This window comes from Anguilla anguilla, chromosome 5, assembly GCF_013347855.1.
Source record: "Anguilla anguilla isolate fAngAng1 chromosome 5, fAngAng1.pri, whole genome shotgun sequence".
NCBI lineage: Eukaryota > Metazoa > Chordata > Actinopteri > Anguilliformes > Anguillidae > Anguilla > Anguilla anguilla.
In genome coordinates this window covers 29,322,849-29,345,710 of record NC_049205.1, presented here as the reverse complement: position 1 = coordinate 29,345,710, position 22,862 = coordinate 29,322,849, and the positions used below count along the sequence as shown (strand labels likewise).

The window sequence follows — 22,862 nt, the reverse complement described above, 5'->3', positions numbered from 1 at the left end:
GCTTACTGTGAATTTGAAACATGCAACCTTCAATAAAATGGAGGTTCACGCTGTCTGTTCCATTTCCTCTCTCTGGACACCCCACCTTTCTCCAGTCACCCTCTCACGTGAACTCGCACACCGGGAAGAGTTTGCAAGGCCTTCAATAAAGCACGATTATCTCGCGTATACCCTCAACTACTGGCTATGGGAGGAACGAGGCACTCCTACACAATTAGCAGTGGTCCTAGAGGAACCAGGAGAGACACACACAACATATCCTGCAGTGCAAGTCCCACAAGGCAAGTGGCCTGTGACAAGGATCAAGCTGTCTTTGAACTGAAGAAAAGGGTGAATGGCTGCCCCTTTTCCATGGCAACTCCTATGAATTTTGCACTGGAAACCAGAAAGCATTCCAACAACGGAACCAATCCAAACGACTCAAGTAAGGCTGTAACTCTGGGCATATAGCATAATTAGCAATGGAATGAATGTAGCAACATTTATGATTGAATGTACATGATGATGCTAGTAGTTATTGTGTTTTAATGGTTAATATAAACTTTCCATGGGTTACCATTCTCTTTTGGTTGGCTCTAAGTCATCCACCGTGCTGTGATAGTTCCAATAAATATCACACACAGAACAGATCTGGCATGTGATCTATTTGAAATACTAACTGGTCGTAACACACTGATAGCCATACAGTTATCCTTTATCTGTTTGGTACGCTTCGTGTGCCATTGTTTAGTCAATAGCTCTATCTATTTTCAAAAACCCCTCCATTCATACACTCCATTTTGTTTCTCTGTTCTCCTTTAACACATGTCCGCAGTGCGCACTCACTATGTTGCACAACCCCACACGCAGGAGAACATACAACACTCCTCACATAACGCACACACACATACGCTCACTTAGTTTGTTGTACATTATAGTAGTGAATTTCCTCTTTTGGTGTTCAATAAACTGTATAATATTTCCAAGGTTTGTGAAAAATATAAAATCAGCTGCGATAGAGAGTAACATTTTGCTTTGGAAAGTATGCTTCAGTAACTACTTCACTGCAGCTATGGATCTCTCTGTAATGTCTGAGCTGCACAAAAAAAAAGAAAAACTGACTTCAGTAACCACTGTTTGCCATTCTTTTTGACACTATTGCTGATAATTAAGTTGGTAGATGAGAGAATAAAATACTGAACAGACATGGTTATTAATTAAAATCAGAGCTAACTTTTTGTCAGGCCACATTTAAATAGCGGTATATACAGATGGACAGAAAATAGGCAAGCCTTAGCCCAGTGAGGGAATGACTATGACAGTGAGTTGCTGTGTAGGTGTGCAGTTTGTAACTTACTGCAGAGGCTCTAGTTGTTTCATCCCTCTTCCCAGCAAAGTTGCATGAATAGCAGATGATTGCAGTAACACTGAACAGCACAGGCTGTGACTGAATACCAATGATGTTTGTGTCATGGACTGAATGTTAAAATGGGAGTATCACTTCTGATCATGTATTTGCAGGAGAGATTTGCCCCTGGAGATAAGGTGAGGCCACACTGTTCGGGCTCTGATTGACAGGGTGAGACTGCATAATCTGAGCCCCGAGTGACTGGATGAGACCATGTAATCTGGGCCCTGGATGGTACTGTGGTCTAGGTTCTGAGAGCCACATGTTCTATGCTGTGACTGACAGGGTAAGATCATATGATCTAGGTTATGAGTGATAGACCACATGGTTTCTGTCCCAGGTGATAAGGTGAGGCATTGAGGTCTGGTCCCAAGGTGACAGGGTGAGGCTCTCAGGTGTGGATCCTAAGTGATGGGTACAGTGGAACAGAAAGTGTGGTTGGTCGCTCACCGTGGCCTGCTGTTTCTCTGCTCTCTCTGTAGCCTCATCCAGCTGCTTCTGCAGTGCTGCTTGGAGAGACTTCATCTCGTCCCTGTGAAACCAATCATCAGAAATGCCATGTCACAAAACATGCTCACAGATGTGATATTCAGATCTTCATAAATGTGGTAAATTTGTTATTCTTTCATTAATATTTTGCCACCATTTCCCTGTCTGGAATCTGAATAAAGATACCTCATGTGGCTTAAAAAGACAACATTTATTAAATATTTAAATATTTAAAGCCCCCTTTATTCTGTAAATACAGTAATTAAAAAGATTTAGTTTGCAGAGATCACACAGTTTATGTTGACTTGATATTATTGCCACTCAAATGAAAAACCAAATGAAGGATTTTCAATTAAAAGTTTATTTGAAAATCAAACAAACTGGAAACAGTTTGTCTGTGAATATGTATAATTTGTAGAAAAATGTAAGACTAAGAATAATTTGGATTTATTTACTTATTTATTGTTTTACAAATTGAAACCAGAGACTGCGCAGTAGGAAAAAGGGGGGCCCTTATATCATGAAGTCAAGGCCAGGTCAAAAAACTGCACTTGCACAGTTTCAAAACTCTTTGGATTCACAAGTCCATAGAAATTTATAGTCGGAGTCACTTTTTCCATATTTTTTCTACAGTCTATGCTTTCAACAGTAACTGTCTTGTGATATATTTGGCAGTGTACTGTTCAGTCCACTGGCTGCCTCCTGCTGCCACCTATTCTCAGGGAGGTTAACCTGAAAATTAATTTAATATCGTGAACAATTTAATTTGTCGAAAGCCTCAAAAGACAGGAAATGAAAGTGATCTGCACTAATGCTAACATCAGCCTGCTGTCCATCAGGATGCATCAGCACAGATCTTTGGCAACCACTACAGCTCTGTATGTAATTTTTTTTGTGATTAGTTTTTGGATCGATAGGTCAAGTTACTGATTCATATTCTGCTAGTGTCTATGAAGTAAAAACCTCTCTGCCCTCTGAGGCAGATTGACGAACCCAGCGTTTTGCAAGATTCAATTAACAATCTGTGCAATAGTGCTAATTCGCTCTCAGGGAAGACCAAGATCACGGGAAAAGCTTTCACCTGTCCGGATGGGTACCTAGTTTGTAATTAATAAGTTAGTTTGGCATTACCTACCTACAGTAGACATTTTCACTTCTATTGCAACTTGTGACTCACTAGTAAAGCTCATTGACTTCTTCGAAAACTCTGAGATCCAGCAAGACTACATGCATTTCCTCCACCTTCCCAATTCTTTGCCCGATGCTGCAGGTTCACAACCAAGCCTCATCCAACAACAGCTCCAACAAATTAAGTTGTACATTGATGGGCTACACAATGGTTAATGGGCTGATCACCTTGCAGTTCAAGGTGTGGCTGACATGCTGAATATAAACATAAACATTAACACTATCACCCCTCACTACATGCATGAACTTCGTCCACAACAACAAAGGAGTGCCAACACAATAACTATTGGACAAATTGGAGAAGAACATTATGTGGCACTAGAAAACACTGACACAGAGCACAGAGAGCAATCTTATGATAAATTAACAGAGATTGAAGATGAAGAAGACAGACTAGTCTTTGAACAGACGAGTAAACTACAAGGTATCCCATATGATACACTGCTACAGGAAGAGCAGTTTGTGGATGGAGACAATACCTATTCTATAGCTCCCACAGAAAACCAAAAACAATGCACGTTCCTGATGGACGACAAGTTTGAAGAGTTGGCTAACCCTTCAAAGTATCCTTATGGGTGCGGTGGTTTAACAGAAGAAAGACCAAAGAAGATCACACCCAGAAAGTACTTTAATCAGCGACTTTTTCACATAGATGGACGATTTGCCAAAGACATAGACTCACCTCACTGCTCAGTACAAGGTTGAGGCACAACAAGATGATCTGCAAATATCTCTGCACCAAAGCCGTGATCAAACATTCCAAAACCAAAGGGTAAATGCTGGCTTGCTGAAATCTCCTGACAATGTACAAGCGCTGTTTTGTACAGACACAGCCTTCAAATTTCTCAAGAATACACGTGGCTCTCCAGCCTACTGGTACACTGTGCTGTTGGACTTAGTGGCCATGGTTAGACAGTTAGGAATACCAACATGGTTCCTGACCCTTTCAGCTGATATGCAATGGCTAGAAGTTATTCAGAGCATTGCACATCAGTATGGGAAAATATTCACACCTGATGATGTGAAAAACATGATATAGGAAGAAAAATGCAACTGGCTACACAGCAATCCAGTGACAGCGGCACACCATTTCCAACACCGCCTGGACACAGTCTTCAAAGACTTCATAGGAGGACAGTCCAATCCTATTGGTCAACTTCAGGACTACATGATTTGCATAGAATTTCAAGCTTGTGGATCACCTCATGCACACACAATCCTATGGATTAAGGATGCCCCAAAAGTTGATGTCAACACTGACGAAGTTGTCTCCTTCATTGACAAATAACAAACATGTGCAATCCCAGGAGAGGAGAACAGTGACAGCAGAAACTTGGTCCGTTCAGTACAGAGGCATTCCCATTCCTCAACTTGCAGGTTCAACTTTCCCCATCCCTCAAGCAGTGAAACGCCAATAGCTACACAGTCAGAGGAACCAGATCCAGCTATTGCACAAAAACACCTTTAAGCTAAAGAAGCGCTGCTCAATAAGGTTATAGTGGCAATGGCAGACAAAGACACTCCTGAGAATATCTCCCTAGAACACTTACTACAAAAAGCCTGTGTGAGTCCAGCTGCTTACCAGCAGGCACTTGCAGTGATGAAGTCAGGCAAATTCTACTGAAACGTCAGCCAGCTGAAAGATGGATCAACCACTACAACCAAATGATCTTAGACAAATGACATGGCGAGCCAACATGGACATTCAGTTCATCTTGAATCCATACTCCTGCATCCTGCATCATGTATATCACAGGTTACATGATGAAAAGTGAAAGAGCCATGAGTGAACTGCTAAAAAAAAGTTGGCTCAGTGACAACAGAGGAGATGATGTGAAGTCAAAGCTAAAGAAAGTTGGATCAGCTTTTCTCAACAACTGAGAGATCAGTGCTCAAGAAGCTGCATACAGACTGCACTCTCTGCCCTTAAAAAAAGGCTAGCAGAAAAGTAGTCTTTGTCAATACAGCGCCAAAACACAAAAGAGTGTCACTGCTGAAGCCACTCAGCGTCCTTCATAACATGGATGATGATGATGAAAACATAGTTTGCACATCACTTCTAGACAGATATGCAGCTCGCCCAGACATCCTGGAAAACGTGTATGGCCGAGTTTGCAGCTACTTACACAACAGCTCACAGAGACAGTGCTTACGATGAACTTGACCATATCCCAAATATTCTCAATGACAATGAGGACAATTCTGGCGAAGGTGACAACAAAAACAGATATCCATCTCCCATCACTCTGAAACACAACCTGGGACACATGAAAAGGTGCAAACGCCACTGTGTCATACGATTCCAAAAAGGAAAATCGGAGGGTGAAGACAAGTGTAGGAACCTCCTAATGTTGTACTATCCCTGGCGCAATGAGGACCAGGATCTGCAAGGACACTTCTCATGTTTCAAAGAACATTAATCTCATGTTGAAGGAACAATTCGCAATAACGAGCGGTTGTTCAGTACAAACACTGAGGAAATTGACAAAGCATTTGATGACCTACAACAAATGGGACCACCAGAACATGCCTGGAATGTGGTTGCACCCAATGCAGAACATCAAAGAGCCATTCAAAAAGACGAAGGGAATGTGCCAGACAGACAGCTGCAAGAAGATGATCTCAGTCCAAATGTTGATTTAGATCCCAGCAACCCTGCTATCTGCTCAGAACTTCACACCCGTTTCAGTGCTGAGCTTTGGAAAACTCTCATGAGTCTTCAGGAATACAGAACCATGATAAGGTCCCTGAATACAAAACAGATGGAAATCCTGAAGTTTCATAGAAAATGGTGCAAAGACATGATCTTTGTTCTCAAATATGACCAGCTAACTCCAGCATACAGAATCTTTCTGATTCGACCTGGAGGTGTAGGTAAGAGCTATATCATCAAACTGGTACACTATAAAACAATGAGGCTGGTCAACCTCTGTCTGGACATTTTCGGCCCGATGAACGTCCAGTGTTATTGACTGCATTCACCGGAACAGCGGCCTTTGCCCTCGAAGCAATGACTACACTCAGCCCTCAGCTTTATGTGTGGTCCAAGAAACAAACAATACCTGACACCAAACACAGAAAAACTGAACACATTGCGATCCTAGCTGTTGGCGACCTGTTCCAGCTACAGCCAGTTGGACAAAGTCACGTATTTGAACTTCCCTCAGACAGCCATGCCAGACTACATGGGTCGCTGTGGGAGGAAAACTTCCAAATGATGGAACTCACTGAAAGCATGCGTCAAAAGGAAGATCAACAGTTTGCACAACTGCTAATGACAGTTCGCACAGCCAGTTGCTCAGAAGCAGACATCAAATTGTTTCAATCAAGAAAAGTCTCCAAAACAGTTGCTTCATACCCAACAGAAGCCCTGCATGTTTTCAAGACAAAGAGGTTGATGAGCACAACGCGGAACACCTGAACACGCTTCCATGTAAAATCTTCCATATCGATGCCATTGATACAAAGAAAGATGTGCAGACTGATCTACTTGATGTTGCAATTTCCTCCAAACCCTCAGACACTGGAGGATTACGTCTGTAGCCATTGGAGCCAGAGTCATGGTGACCATCAACGTCAATGTCTCTGATGGATTGTTTAACGGATTGTTTGGCACTGTTGTTGGAATCGAACACACAGACACAATTGTCCACACTATCTTGGTCAAATTCGACAGTGGGCGAGTAGGGAAAGCTGCCGCAGCCAAGAGTGAGTATAAGCAAAACTTTCCAGGCGCTGAGCCAATCAAAAGGTATGAAGTGCATTTCTTTATTGGAAGAGGCAAACAACCTGTGGAAGCAAAACTTGTGCAGTTTCCATTGACTCTTGCATGGGGCTGCACTATCCACAGTTCAAGTTCAAGGAAAAACACTGGACACCATTGTAGTTTCTATGAAGGACAGAGGTCATTTCTGGCCAGGCATATGTTGCTCTCAGCAGAGTGAAGTCACTGCAGGGCCTACACCTTCTCAACTTTGATGCACAATTCGAGTTAATCCTGCAGTGCAAAAAGAAATGGCTCGAACCCTCACAACAGACCCCTCTTGCTACAGCAGATTCCACCATAACAATACACCTTCTAAACATCAGATCATACTTGGAACATTTAGAAGACCTCCAATCAGATCTAAGACTCACCCCAGCTGACGTATGTTTTGTTGAAACATTCTTGCAAGATGGACATAATCTTCACCATGGAGCCCACATCCTACCAAACTCCACCTGCTTCAGAGCACTTTCAGACCACTTGCATCAGGGAGAGGAGGTGGCATCATGGCAATAGTCTCAAATGACCTTTCACCAATGCCATTGAACAACTCTATTCAAGGAATTGATCACACAACAGTGGTAGTAACCAAAGCTTCAACTAAGGCCAATATTGTCACATTATACAGACCACCATCAATGACCCCTGCAATCTTCAATGACAAACTCCAAACCTTCATGCAATCAATACAAAGAAACACCTTAATTGTAGATGACTTCAACTATGACCTTGTAGATCATCCACATCACGCCATTCTACAAATGATGCTTCAGTTTGGCTTACATCAGTTTGTTAAGAAAACACCAACCACAAATTACGGCTCACTCCTGGACCATGTCTATGTCAACAGAAAGGACAAAGTGCTGTAGACATTTACTACTCATGAACTAATGCATATATTTGGACCTTGTATAAATGTCCATGATGACCACACCTTTTTCAATAAGCTCTGTCAAACATCCCCTTATGCTCTCATTTCTTAATGGCCTTGGCACCAGCTAAAACCAGAAACATCACATGCAACAACACAAATACAACTATGGTTTTCCCCTCCAGCCAAGTAAGAAAAACAACCCACAGTGCACGGACACAAGCTAAGAAAAACTCCCCACTATCAAAGACACAAGCCAACACAATCCTACCCACTGAACAAACACAAGCAAAAAATACAACCCTACAAGCAAAGACACAAGCCAAAAGAAATACCCACAGTTGAAACACACAAGCCTAGTACAATGGCAACACTAGAAAGACACTGCACAGAGGTCACAGATGATTACAAGGGACAATTGGCATCGCTCCAAACACCTAGATGGGAGGAAAATTGGAAAACAGCAAAATCCTTCTACAAAAAGAACATTGGCAAAAACAATTACAACCCAGAGGTAGTCCAATTGGCTAGAGACAACCTCCCGTGGCAGCTCACGCCAACGGACCCCCCCAAACATAATGGGACACTCCCCCCACAGTCCGAAAGATTGTGTATAGATGAACCTCAGGAAGGAGGCCCGGAAAAGCAAACAGGTGGGTACGAGAGTCTTCCTGAGTTTCCCATTAAATTGACGTTTCATCCCAATTCAGCCCATGTGTACTGAGTGCACTCTTCTAGTTTTGTGTTTGTATCCAATGTTTTTATTGGTTGATGTATGTAAAATGACCAATGGGGAGACATATTCTTTGTGGGCTAGGAGCATTTGTGGTAGGAAAAAGAAGAAGGAGGGGGAAAAAAAACACAAAAAAAACACAAAATCCCCTTAGTTTTGGCCTTTATTGCATGTACGTTTGAAGTTTATGAATTCTGTCTTTAGAAATGGGGTCAGAATGTACAGAAATTAATGTTTTAAAGGGCTGAGAGCAGTTGTTGCGGTTATTTTTGTGGGGAACCCTGAAAAGTGCCAAACTCTCGGTGCTGTATTGATATGGGGCATGCTCTGCCAAGGCATAATAACTTAGCTAGAAGGCATACCTGCCATCCGAATATTTTTAAAAAATAAATTATTATATATATATATATATATTTTAATACCTTAGTTAACATGCACAACATTAGGAAATGATGACAATTACTGCATTAACAAATGTAAATTCATGTACCCTTATCATAAACTGTTACCAGTATCGCAAAACTGCTTGAATCATTTATGCATATGCATATGACTGCATATTTTAAAAAACAATGGTTCAACTAGTGGCATTCAAGTTGTATTGATTATATGAATAGGATAGCATAAATAGAACTATTTTTCAGTAAATTGTGAAAACAATTTGTCCATTTGTTAGGACTAATATAATTTTTGTAACAGTAATTAGACAGTATTTATTTTTTGTATTATATAAAAGGCTAAGGAATGTCTTCAACATACATGCTTCAGTGAATCATACGATTGCCAGTTTACCCACTGTCTACTATATTGCAAAATCCCTAATTGCCGTTTCTACCCTCTTCCCCACGCTGCCGGCGGGGCTCTTGCTCCAACCCTCGAGAGTGCTTCGAGAGTCGTCTGGTCTCCCCCACCTCTGCGGTCCAGCCCCTCTTTCGTCATTGCCTCCACCCTGCCCACATCTGTCGCCACCTTCTGTATCCCATCACTGCCACCCGGCCCCACCCATCATCTGAGCCACATCATAAACCTTATAAAACTGACTGACATGTTGGTCACCAGTCGGCACCCTGAGCCGACCAGAGGAGGATGGGTTTCCCCCTTGAGCCTGGTTCCTTCCAAGGTTTCTTCCCATCTGCCACAGGGAGTTTTTCCTTGTCATTGTTGCCTTAGGCTTGCTCCCGTGTGGCTGTTTAGGCCAGGGTTGACTGTAAAGCATATTTGTGACAACTGCTGTAAAATACGCTATACAAATAAAATTTGATTGATTGATTGAATCTTATAAAACAAATGGTAATATGTGGATGGGATACTTGTGCTGTTTTTTATTGTTGGTTAATATTTGGGGGCTATATTCAAATTATTTTCACGGCTTTATGTAATGTTATTGTAGCGATGTATAACTGTACGCAGGGACGTTTGTGGCCTCTGCTTCCTGACCATGGCACGGACCCTCTGATGAGTCACATTCACCATTAGCTTTTTCTGATCAAACAAAGCATAATTAAGTGCCTGTCCCCTTCCTTTTGTGACTTTGGAATAAACTCACTGCTTGATCAATTAGCCACCAGCTTGGGGCAGGAACAGCCCTTTTAGGTGTAAGACTGGTTTAACACACTTAAACATTACAGCAGTAATCAATGGTTTATCTATCAGGGTTTGATTGACAGCTCCAAAACCATTAGCCAATCAAATATTTTTCAATCAAATGTGTGCACAAAATAATCCACCAAAATCCACCAGCCAGATTCCAGAAGACGAATGTGGCATCCCGTCGCGTCAGTAAATTTGTGAGCATAAAAAAGGCATTGTCTAACCGACCAGACGCATTCCTTAAGGACACAGCCAGACTTCACTGTGAACCTCGCTCAATCACCAAGACTTGCCTGAGTTGGTCTGCCACCATCCACAAAATAAACAGCTGTTTTGAGGAACAAGTATCTACAGACTTTTCCTCCATATCTCCCTTGCAGCTAGACCCAAGTGGTAGTTGGGCTCTACAGACTTACAGAATTCTGATTGGTTGTTTAACTACATTGTTCTAAATAAACCAGACCAAACCTCACTACATTGTCATGTCACTACCTTGGAAAGTAACATTTGCTTAAATTCAATACATTATAATGTGTAATGACACTAATATAATAAACACCTTGTTATGACAGGTGACATAAGGTACTTTGTCACTTTTACCATAGTCTGCATAGTTTAATAAAATACTGTGACAATGTGTGTCATAATGTCTATCACTGCATGCATTATGGCAATGTTGTCATTTGTGATGTATGATACTGTCACGTGACACGGACATGATAGTATTAAGTTGGCTTTGTGGCATAAAGCTCAAGAAATACTTTTCCCCAAGCTTTTCTTTTATTTACATTAACTGCTGCTGAAAGAGACACTTAGATGTTGGTTTTCCCTGTACATTTCATTTGCACCTATAAATAACACTTCTGGTTTTCCTAGGACCGTTCTACTGCCATTACAATTTGTATGAGTGGTATTTGGAGCTTCATTCTCTAATCAGCTGGAATTCTAGAAGATACTGTATGGACAAGGTCAATGGCAGCTGAAAGGAAAAAAGACAGACAAGCTGAATAGCCATATTATATTTTACAAAAGCCATAATTTTCCCCACCATGAAAGTATCTAAATTGAATTTTCACATGCTTTCCATGTGCTTGCGCCATGGTGATCACCCATTAGATTTGTCAACACACCCAACCTGCATTAACAGCTGTTTTTCCAAAGCAATGATTTCCCTTCCTGCTGTTAACAGCTTCATCCCTCTTACAAATTATCATGGTCAAAGGTGCATGGTGTCCCTGTCTGTATTGTGAATTTCATCCATCAGCAGTTTCTTAAAAAAATCCAATGCAAATATTTTGGAGGCCTTAACACTTAAAAGGCCAGAGACCATGTCATCGAGCTTTTAGTGTCATGGTCCTGTGTTCCTGTCTGTGTTTCCCTTGTTGGGCCGCCAGATGGCGGCACTTCTGTTTTGTGTCCTGCTTGTACCCTGTGTAATTGTATGATTGTCTTCAATTGTTCAATTATTGGTTCCTGGTTGTCTCGTTTTCCCATCCCTCTCTGTGGCCTGATTGTTCATGGTGCCCTCCTGTGTCTCGTCAGTGTCTGTCTATTTAAGTTCCCTTCTCCTGGACTCAGGTGCTGGATCTTTGGTTGTTGGTTGTGTTTAGTTGCGTGTCTGATCATGTTCCTGCCCTGTGTGTTCCTGCCATGTTCTGTTTTCCATGTGTTTTTGGACTTTTGGTTTTCCTGTGTTTCTGAAGTTTTGAAGAGTTGCCCTGCGAGGCCTTTTGTTCCCTTTTTGTTAAGTAAAGTCTTTTGTTCTTACCTTTTGGAGTTTGAGTTTTTCCCCCTCTGCATTTGGGTCCTAACCCCCCACGCACCCTGACATTTAGACTTTAAAATTAAAATTAGTCCATGATCACAGCCAATTCAAAAGCAAATTTATAGTTTTCATGGATACCGTACGATATTTAGTTACACTTTGATTAAAAATCCCAGAATCAGGAAAAATGCATACTTTGCATTTATTGTTCAGCGTGTTTTTTATTTTAATTCCTGTTTTATTCCTGTTCTTTTTCTTACACCCGTCGGTAATGAGAAGAATGACAATAAATGCAACTTGAATAATCTTTTCATTTTAATTGACTGTTGTCAAAATGATAGCTGCAGTACTGGCAACAATTATGACTAGACTGTATTTATAAAAAGAGTTTATAAGAGATTATACATATATAATGTGTAATAAATGTAATATCAACGCATCACCAAAATTTAGAGATATTAGCATTTGAGTTAACCAAGCAATAATACCATTACAAATTCCTATATGTACTAGTTCATACCAACAGTTACTGATGGTCATTACCACTCGTGGTCAGTAAAATATTTAGATAGAATAGGGGAGAACCAGCAGACCTGTAACAATTTTTTAAAAATTCTGTATTACATAACATTAAGTTTGAGGTAATCACAACCTGTTGGCATACAATTTAGACAAAAATTATGTAGTCCAATGTAGTATGTATTGTACAGTTGTAACAGAGGCACGCGGTACAATTGTAACATTTACCATTTAACAACAAAAAATAACTGCATAAATTGTGAATATCTGCTATATTTACTGGACAAATTGCATTTGGGTAAAAAAAAAAAAGAGTATACTGTGCATGTATATTTAATCCAGCACAAGCCAAACTAGTTTAACCTTTTAGCGCGCATGCCAAATATTGCCAATCCTTTCCCATTTAGGGAGTACCCTATTTAAAGCTTTATAAATCCACATGTGAAAACCACAGAGACTTGAAAAATGGCTTAAATGAAGCAAGACATTTGTACAATTTACAATACTAACGCAGATTAGTTTATATTCATAATTCTGGAAGAAATACAGTGCCACAAATGCAATTGTCTAGACAAAAATCAAAAATGAATTTGCATTTTTTTAGTTTGCAATGAAATACTGAGAGATTGCATATATACAGCAGGTTAAACTATACATGTGCTAAATCAAAAATTTCTTGACCACAAGTTCATAAAATCTAAGGGTGGATATGTAGAACTACTATAGATTTATGAAGCAAATCCAACGCAGTGTACCCAGCATCTCCAAATCTATTCAAAATGTCTAAATTATGCATTGCTGTAAATCACAACATATTCACGTATTTCACTACAAATCAACTGTTTTGACTCAAACTCACTGTTGCATCATTTTCAAGTGGGAATTACAAGCTTTCCGTCAGTACAGTGGTCTAAAATATCTAGGAATCCAGAGGCGTATCCAAAGTTTCTCTAAAAATGAATAAAATGCTTTTTGTCCATTATAAAGCATATAAATGAGCCCCTTATGAAGATGGAACATTGCTATCAGATTAAAAAATATTGTCACACAATGCGGTACAGTACCTAAATGTGTAATAATTAACTCTTGTATGTATTTCTATACTCTGTACTCTCCTATGTTTTCTTGTATGGGGATGGGACGACATGAAAACAATTTTTAACAGTCCACCACTGTTGCAATGTTCCAACTCTCACCTCATCACTGTTGCATGCTTCACAAAAACTATTACACTACTAACGCTTACATTAGTGTGAAATATCCGCATTAAATAATACCATTAACCTATTTAAAGATTTAAAGGACACTCAATTTCAAAAATAACGTATATAACCGAAGTATTTTGAGCAGTAATAAGCCGCGTTTCCACCGCAGGAACTTTACCCCGGAACTAGGAACCTTTTGAGGAACTCAGTGCGTTTCCACCGCAGGAACTAGGGTCTAAATTTAGTTCCGGGGGCTTTATTTTACCCCCAAATAAGTTCCTGCTCGGGGGGTTGTACTTTCCAAAAGTACCGGAATCTTTGGGGTGGGGCGCAAGCGCTGAAAATTTCTGATTGGTTGACTACTTGCAGTATTTTATTTCTAACCGCCATGTTTAAAAATCTGCAGCCGCAAACTAATAACTTCAAATCAAACTTGTATGTTATGCGGCGCAGTAGCCTAGTTTTGGTTATAGCCTGCCAACGTCTTGGAATTATAACGTGTGCTCTTCTGTTCTTTTCTTGCTTTAGTATTTGTTTTATAAAATGCTAAGCATTCGTGCTGGGACAGCATATTACGTACCAAAACATTCAAACGGATTAATTCGGTTGCTGAATATTTTCTTCCGGATTTTCTTTGTTAGCCCGTTGTAATTGACTCAAAACGTTTGATACAGTTATGTGAGGTATGCGGTAGTTCTGCGTAATTCACATTGGTGATACAGTAAAAGCAAACTGGAAATCACCTTCCGCACATTTTGTCAGGGTAAAATAAAAGGTAATTCTAGTAATCGTCCCTTTAGCTTTTTCAGACTGCCGTAATTTTACTCTGCCATTCTTCAATTCCACAAAAAGACCAGGAAAACTATGGACTAATTTATGGTGCATGGTTCGCATCTGGAGGGCACACTTCACTGCTCAGCTAGCAGTAACTTCGAAGGAAAGCAAACGGTGGCTGTACCACTACTAATTTAAATTTTCACGCAAGTCCAAGTTTTCGTTCTATTCTTGTCATTTTGTGATTAGCCTATATGGAATTGACGATGAGAAAGTAATCAAACAGCAAATTGTTTACAACGTGTGCATGTTTTCTGCTGTTGTTGCCAGTTATATTGGAAATGTGAATGCATTCTGTTGCCTCGGATGTCAAGACATGAAAGTGAATGTTCGCATAAAAACATAATGAATGTGTTTGAGAGGATATATAAAACAGTTACAATCTGACTATTGGCCTGTTATATCCTATTTGTTGCATAACAACGGTCCAAGTTCAACTACCAACGACAGTTTTGCTTGACAACGGTAAAATATGCCCAAACGGCTACAGAAGAATATTTCAATCGATAAAAACAAATAAATACAAAAGTAACCATATATAGTCATTGTTGGTAACCCGTTGTATATAAGTGGAATAAACCCCTCCAGGCTGTCCCGGTTATTAGAAAATAATGTAGGCTACTTCGGTGGTAGTATGGGGTTACAGAAGAAATCATAGGACAGATGGACCGACGACAACGTTGCTTTTTCATACATCAGCGGGCTAATTTGCCTAATTTTCACGGGACTTTAGACCGCGGTGGAAACGCAGACAACCATGGGCTGAAGGAACTTTTTATTTCCTTGAAAAGTAGTTCCTGGGACTAAGTTCCAGGTACTTTTGGTGGAAACGCGGCTATACTTACATAGCAATGATGAAATCTTACCTATGTTCAGTAGATGAGACAGACAGTAAATCAATGATGCTGTTCTATTCGCTTCTGTTTTGCTCCAGAAAATGCCAGCTAGGTCTGTCAGCAAACATATGGCTTAGCTATGCCCAGAAATCATCAATAATAATAGAATTTTCCAAGAAATTATGAAAAGGGTGCAGCATCTTTTACTGCTACCACAGAGTGAAACACATTGTGTTTTAAATGCACTTATTTTGTCAGTCATGTCATCATTTATTTAGTCATGTCAATGAGGAAGACTGAAAAAAACTTTCAGCCAGAGAATTACAGGCATCAATCCCATGCTGATTTGGTACCAGGAGATGAATGATGGAAATAAGTGTACAGAGGTTAAGAGTTTCATTGGGTGGTATGGTATATGGTATGGTACCCGAGAGATCTGGTACCCGAGAGATCCTCTAGGCAGAGGCAAATTTGCATACATACAGTATATATTCTTTTTATTTTTTCCACAGGAACTACTTCTTGTTTGCACTCATATAGCTGGCTGTTAACTTTCGACTGTCAGACTCAGCAGCAGCTTGCAGTCAAATGACCGCTGCTCTGATTTTAACAGGATAGGGGGGGGGAAATACATTTTAGTGACAGGCTGTAAATAGGGACAGGCTATTCTTGTTACTCATAACATTTTTGTGTGTATTTGAGTCAAATTTACATTTATAAACAGGTATTCATTAAACGTTGGGGTCAAAACTGAAACTAACAATATCCAATAGTCAATAGGAATAACAATAGTCAAGATAGGTTTGAGCACAGTCTATAATATTTTCCCATATTAGTTTCACTGATGATATTTGTCTGCAGTAACGATACAGTAAAATTGTTTTTTAATTTTGAATTTATTCAAGATAAATTGCCCGTGAGTTGTGTCCCTCCTGCCAGTGTTTAGTTCCTCATTTATCAAATACAATCGGACAACAAATAGGGGAGCGTCACCATAAATCTAATGCCTGTTAAATGTATAAAGAATTTGAGCCAATCCCAAGTTGTCTGGGAGGCTGTTCCAGCATCGGGGTGTGTAATAACAGAAAGCAGCTACACCAGATCTATATTTTAACCTAGGAACTACTAAGAGGCGTGTCCCAGATGACCTCAGGGACCTGGTTGGTTCATAACCCACGAGCAGGTCAGAAATATACTGTGGAGCCAGGCCATTCAGTGCTTTATAAGCAAGAAGTCAAATTAATTCTTGAGGCTACAGGAAGCCAGTGCAGTGATCGTAGGACAGATGTAATGTGATCTATTTTCCTAGTCCCAGTCAGAATTCTGGTTGCAGCATTATGAATGAGCTGGAGCCATCTCACAGCTTTTTTGGGAAGATCAGAGAAGAGACCATTGCAGTTGTCCAATCTGCTGGTAATAAAAGCATGCACCAGTTTCTCCAAGTCCGATTTTGATAAATAACCTCTTATTCTTATTCTATATGTTTTTTTAAAGTGATAAAAAGATGATCTTGTGACACTTAATATGACTTTTAAGAGTAAGGTCAGCATCCACAATGACATCAATATTCTTAACTTGATCCTTACACTTAAGAGACAGAGTATCAAGTTGAACCTTAAGTTCTTTTCTCTTAGTTATACTACCAAATGTAATTACCTCAGTTTTATCTTTGGTTAGCAGCAGACAATTTTGGGACATCAAATCATTTATGTCTTCAATGCATTGAACAAGTGAGTCCACAGGACTAAGGCCATCAGGGGAGAGAAATATATAGAGCTGTGTACCATTCGCGTAGTTATGGTACTGTACATTATTTTTTATTTACATGTTCTTCCCGTGTCCACGTGGGTTTCCTCCAGGTACTCCGGTTTCCTCCCACAGTCCAAAGACATGCAGGTAAGGTTAATTGGAGACTCAAAATTGCCCATAGGTATGAATGTGTGAGCGAATGGAGGGTGTATTCCTGCCTCTCGCCCAATGCACGCTGGGATAGGCTCCAGCACCCCCTGCGACCCTGCTCATGATAAGCGGGTATAGAAAATTGGATTGATGGATGGATGGATGCTGAAGTGGAAGCATATAGAGATTGAATAGCAGAGGACTGAGGATTGAACCCTGTGGGAGTCCACATGAAATGTTGATCTTTCAGAAACAAAGTTATCAATTGAAAAAGTAATTCCTGTCCTGTAGGTAGGTCCTGAACCAGTTGAGAACCAGACCAGACAAACCTACCTACTTTTCTAGTCTATCCAACAATATCAAATGATCAAGTGTGAAATGCAGCACTGAGATTGAGAAGTACAACAATAGAGAGCTTATTTGAGTTTGAGTTCATCCAAAAATCATTTATGACTTTGACAAGAGTTGTCTCAGTACTGTGGTGCGGTCTAAATCCTGACTGGAAATAGTCAAAGTAGCCATTTGAAATTAAGTAGTCATATAATTGGTTATACACAATTTCTTCCAGAACTTTGTTAAGAAACTGAAGATTGGAAATAGGTCTATAATTACTGACATCTGAAGCATCAAGAGTGCTCTTTTTTAACAAAGGTTTAACCACAGCTGCTTTTAGTGAACTTTGGAAAACACCGGACTGAAGAGATATTGACAATTTGCAATAACTCTTCTGCTAAGCAGTTAAAAGTAGCCTTTAAAAATGAGGTAGGGAAAGGATCGAGGCAACAGGTAGAATATTTGTGCTTTGGTACAGCTTCTTTAAGCATTAGAAGATCTATAACACTAAAATGTGCCATAGCTCCTATGCCATTGTTGGGTATGGGGGATTCTTGCCTGACATAATAGTGCTAATAGATTGTCTACTGTTGATAATTTTATTGTTGAAAAAAGCAGCAAATTTAACACATTTTGTGGTGGAAAGAAACTCAGGGGCTATTAATAAAGGGGGGTTCACCAGTCTATCAACATTGGAAAAAAAGTATAGGTGCAATGTTTGCATTTTTACTAATGATTATGGAGAAAAAGGACTGTTGAGCATTTTTCAATTCTAAATTGTATTGTTGAAGTCTGTCCTTATAAATATCATAGTGAACAAGATGTTTTGTCTTTCTCCACCTTCGTTCTGCCTGCCGACGTTTTCTTTTTTGCTGTTGTACTATTATACCGCATATTGAGCTTTCTGCTTTCCAGAGATAACTTTGACCTTAAGAGGATCAATCAACAAATTTTTTTAGCTCTAAAATTAAAATGTTCCACAAGATCATTAACTGAATGTGTGGTGGGCACATTAGACCTCGTCATCTTATTCATAAAACTTTTAGCAGTGCTTTCATCAATGTAAAGTTTTTTTTTTTTCTTCTTTTACCCATCTTTGTAATTCTGGGCTTAGAGACACACCAACAAAGACGCCAATGACCTGAAATTCAAGAGCTGAGACTGCAGTAACATTGAGGCCTTGTGGTGATCAGATCTAGTGTATGTCCTCCATCATGGGTGGGCCTAGATACATGCTGTGATAGTACAAAAGCCTCTAACACACTAATCAGTTCCCTGGCATGAGCATCAGCGTGGTTGTGAATATTGAATTCTCGTGATATTGCCATACAGCCAAAGTCTGCCAAAAGTTTGGACAATAACTCATCTATGAAACCACTGCTGGACTGTTTCGGAGGACAATATACAGTGAGAAACAACACTGGGGTAGCATATTTCATTGTCATTGCTAGGTATGTAAAAGTCCCCAAATTACAATTTCTTGCATCAGAACACATCAGAGAAAAACTTGCTACACCCCCCTCTCCTGCCAGTTCTACGAGCATTTAAAAAATGAAAATGAGGGCGCAGCTGCTAATAGGACAGAACGTTTCATTTAAAAACAAAAAATCCAGTTAATGTTTACTGATTAGATTATCAATAATAAACATCTTCCCAGCTAAGAATCTGACATTTGATAAGGTTTCAGTGGGTTTGTCATATGCCTGGCAGACGGGTTTGCAATCAGAGGCAATCAAATGGTGAATAAAAATCAAGTAGTTTAAGTTAACCATGGTGGGTCTAAATACTGAGTGGGCCACTACAGGTCTGTGGTAGGAAGTGATGGTGCCTATGTTGAGTTCTTGTACAGGATATGGTGTTTTGAGAGATGCATTTCCTACCGTACTCGCCTGTCATGCATGGAGGCGGAAGTTGATGTTCTCAGAAAGCATAAGGGCCCCGCTTCTGTTTGGGTGTAGACTGTTTCTCTTTAAAATAACAGGCCTTGCCCAAAACAGGTCGAGGTTGCTTACATAGGGGAACCTGATTTACAATAAATCAAATCATACATAATTTTAAAAAGTTACCTGTCCTTGAAAAGTTTTTTGGAGTGTATTCTAGTGGGAATTGGATGCTAGGTTACCTTAAAGAAACAATGTCCCCATCTGTAAATGTAACACCTGTTACACTTACACTTTAGATTTAGAATACAGGGACAGTGTGGAAAACCATCTACATGTAGTGTCCTTCTGGGAGACCTTTTACCATTTTAAATAGCGTTTTATTTAGTAAAAAAATTAATTTTACTCAATGTGTAATTTGGTTCAGTGTTTAATGCTAAATGTGTTCAGCTAATTTGCTTGCAACATTGAAAATAGATTAGTCTGTGTTGTAGGCCATTAGCTTTGTCAAGGTTTACCTGGGCCTTAAGAAACAAACAAAAACAGCTTTCCTCATCGATTTGGATAAGCTGAGGATCTGGTCTCGCGTTACCATTGGAAATGTGTTTTCTTAACATTAGTATGTGCAAAAAAAGTCTGCATACACACATTATAGGGTGTCTTATGTCAGGGCTCACAGAGAGGACAGGACCCAGATGCAGAGATCATACAGGGAGGCAGAGTTAGTAAATAAGCCTTTACTGAAGACATCAAAAACCAGTAAAAAAATAAATAAAAATAAACAGTTCAACACTAGAAAACAGGGTAATTATAAACTAGACACAGAGCACTAGCAGCAAGGAGACCATGCAAAAATACAGAAACCCCAAATAGCAAACTGAACAAAACCAGGAACTTAAATACATGGTGAGACAGGTGCAGGCAATCACAGGAAATGAGCAGACATGTGCGGAATGTGAGAAACCAATAATCCAATTACAACCAACCCAAGTAGACATGAGACATGAAACACAGGGTGAAAAAAGGGAATTGGCGGTCCAGAGCTAGAGCCGTGACAGTTTTCATTTACTGTTACAATTATTCCGCACCTCTGTTGCAATAATACTAGGTGGTATAAATGTAACATCGGACTACGTGTATATTGGTTTTAATACCTTGAACTTGGATAAGGCTAATTGGTGTCATAAAACACTCCCTTTAATCTCCATTGAATAACTCATTATTTCTTAACGTTGGATCATTATCGTTCTTTGTTTTTTTTTGTTATGCAGTGGAGTCTTCCATCCCTCAAATACGTTGAACTGACCGACAATAAAACCAGATTGGCATTTGAAAACCACAACTACGTTTCATCACCAACAGAACAGAAAACACACACAAAGCATAGAGCATGCGGCGCTGCAGTTCTAATACTTCAGAAACATGTTCAGAAATAAACATTATTAGTAGGACTATCTATTCATGGAATACTTCATTCAAATGAGGAATACAATGGGTTGGGAGGTGAAAGTGAAAGTGCGCTTTTCAAAGTGAGATAGGAATGCACGTGCAATTAACAGCGAAGTGAAACTGAAACTGATGAATTCACGCTATTCTAATAGGTAACGTGTTTACGGTTCATGTAATGGTAAATGGTAAATGGTAAATGGACTGCATTTATATAGCGCTTTTATCCAAAGCGCTATACAATTGATGCCTCTCATTCGCCAGAGCAGTTAGGAGTTAGGGGTTAGGTGTCTTGCTCAAGGACACTTCGACATGCCCAGGGCGGGGTTTGAACCGGCAACCCTCCGACTGCCAGACAATCGGTCTTACCTCCTGAGCTATGTCGCCCCTATGTCGCCCCTAATGAAATACAAACGTTACTATATATGCATTCCACTACTATAGTGACGATTATACCTATTGGAATATATCTATTTTTTCACAGGCAATATAAAGCCTAGTTATTCTGTAACTGTGTTTGAAACATTGGGGTTCTGTAGGCTGTTTGTCACCAGCTTCAGTATCTTGTAGACTAATCATTCAGTTCCTGGCAAAAAATATATAATTAGTAGTTGTATGCATAGTTATTTTATGACAGTCTTTATTTTTGTTTTATCTCATTGTTATACATCCATCCATTCTCTATACCCACTTATCCTGGGCAATGTCATAGGGGGAACTGAAGCCCATCCCAGCATGCATTGGGCGATAGGCAGGAATACCCTGGACAGGCTGCCAATCTATTGCAGGACACACACACCATTCACTCATACATTCATACTTATGGGCAATATAGAGTCTCCAATTAGCCTACCTGTATGCTTTTGGACTGGAGTACCCAGAGGAAACCCACGCGGGCATGGAGAGAACATGCAAACTTCACACAGAAAGGGCCCAAGCCGAGATTCAAACCCATGACCTTCTTGCTGTGAGGCAACAGTGCTACCCACTGCTCCACCGTGCCACCCTTCTCATAGTTATATATAATGTAAATGTATTTTATTTTATCATTTATTATTGTTAAAAATAGTATTTATTGTTTGGATTTGTTCCAGCGTCATCAAAAAGCAGTTGAATTTAACTATTTCAGTTCTGAGGGTATATTTCCTGCCAGGTAATATGCATTTTTTTGCATTATAAAGCAATAGTATGTCCTATTGACATGGCTCTATGATGTGGTTACTCCATACAGTATATTCCTGTAAGGTAACATGATATCATTTAACATTAGATGTTTATCAAGGCATATTACAGGCATGTTGAGAAAGATGCTAAAATATAAGTGAATTTTTAGTGATCACAATTATGTGCAAATTTGGTTTTGATAGTGCTTTTAGTGGTTTTTCTGAATGCATCAGTCATTCTGTTGCCAGACACATTCATACCTTGGTAGCCAATCAACACTTTCTCCCTGCTGTCTAGTGGGGGAGTTCTGACCACAAAGCTCTACAACAGATACATAAACCATCTGAATAATGTGATGTGCTGAGTTGTGGAATTTGTGTGTGCCACTGGCTGCACCCTGGCACTATGTGACATTGATTCCAGAAAATACAGCCCTGAGACTTTCAATAAACTCTGAAAATGCTGTGTCAGGTCAGAAAATGCAGTCTGAATAAGGCTAAAGACAACTGCACGGAGTGCAACCAATTTGTGTATTGTTTCTGCTCACCTGTTCATAATGTTTGCTTATTACACACACTAACAATCAAACCACTTTGTTTTCCCTTGCTGTGCCCTCTTGTTGTGACCTACTTGATCTCAACTGTCAGGGGAAGAGGAGGGAGGAGGAACCAACTATAAGTAGCCCTGTAATTTACATATGCAAACATTGCCTGTGTGAAATGAGGCAGAGGCTCAGGCACTACCAAAAACAGTGACAGGAATTTTTACATCTAGTTCCCCATTCTAGAAGCACAATATTTACTAAATGTACTAATACTACTACTACAGCTACTCATAATAATAATAATAATAATAATAATAATAATAATAATGATAATAATGTGGCAGGGCTTGGTTTGCGGGAGGAATTCAGGGAAATTAGAGGACCACGCCTACTGGTTAAGTAGGCACACACCT

General features: G+C 39.8%; 1 protein-coding gene across 1 annotated transcript in view; it reads right to left on the bottom strand.

Annotated features, from left to right (window-relative positions):
• Positions 1–1,666: 1,666 nt before the first annotated feature.
• The window catches only part of LOC118227846 (leucine zipper protein 2-like), a 190,872-nt gene continuing 169,676 nt past the window's right edge, over positions 1,667–22,862 (bottom strand). Inside the window, exon 4 of the mRNA XM_035418810.1 lies at positions 1,667–1,919. Within this exon, the coding sequence (XP_035274701.1) occupies positions 1,694–1,919 (226 nt within the window). The 3' untranslated portion in view covers positions 1,667–1,693. The remainder of the gene's footprint in view (positions 1,920–22,862) is intronic.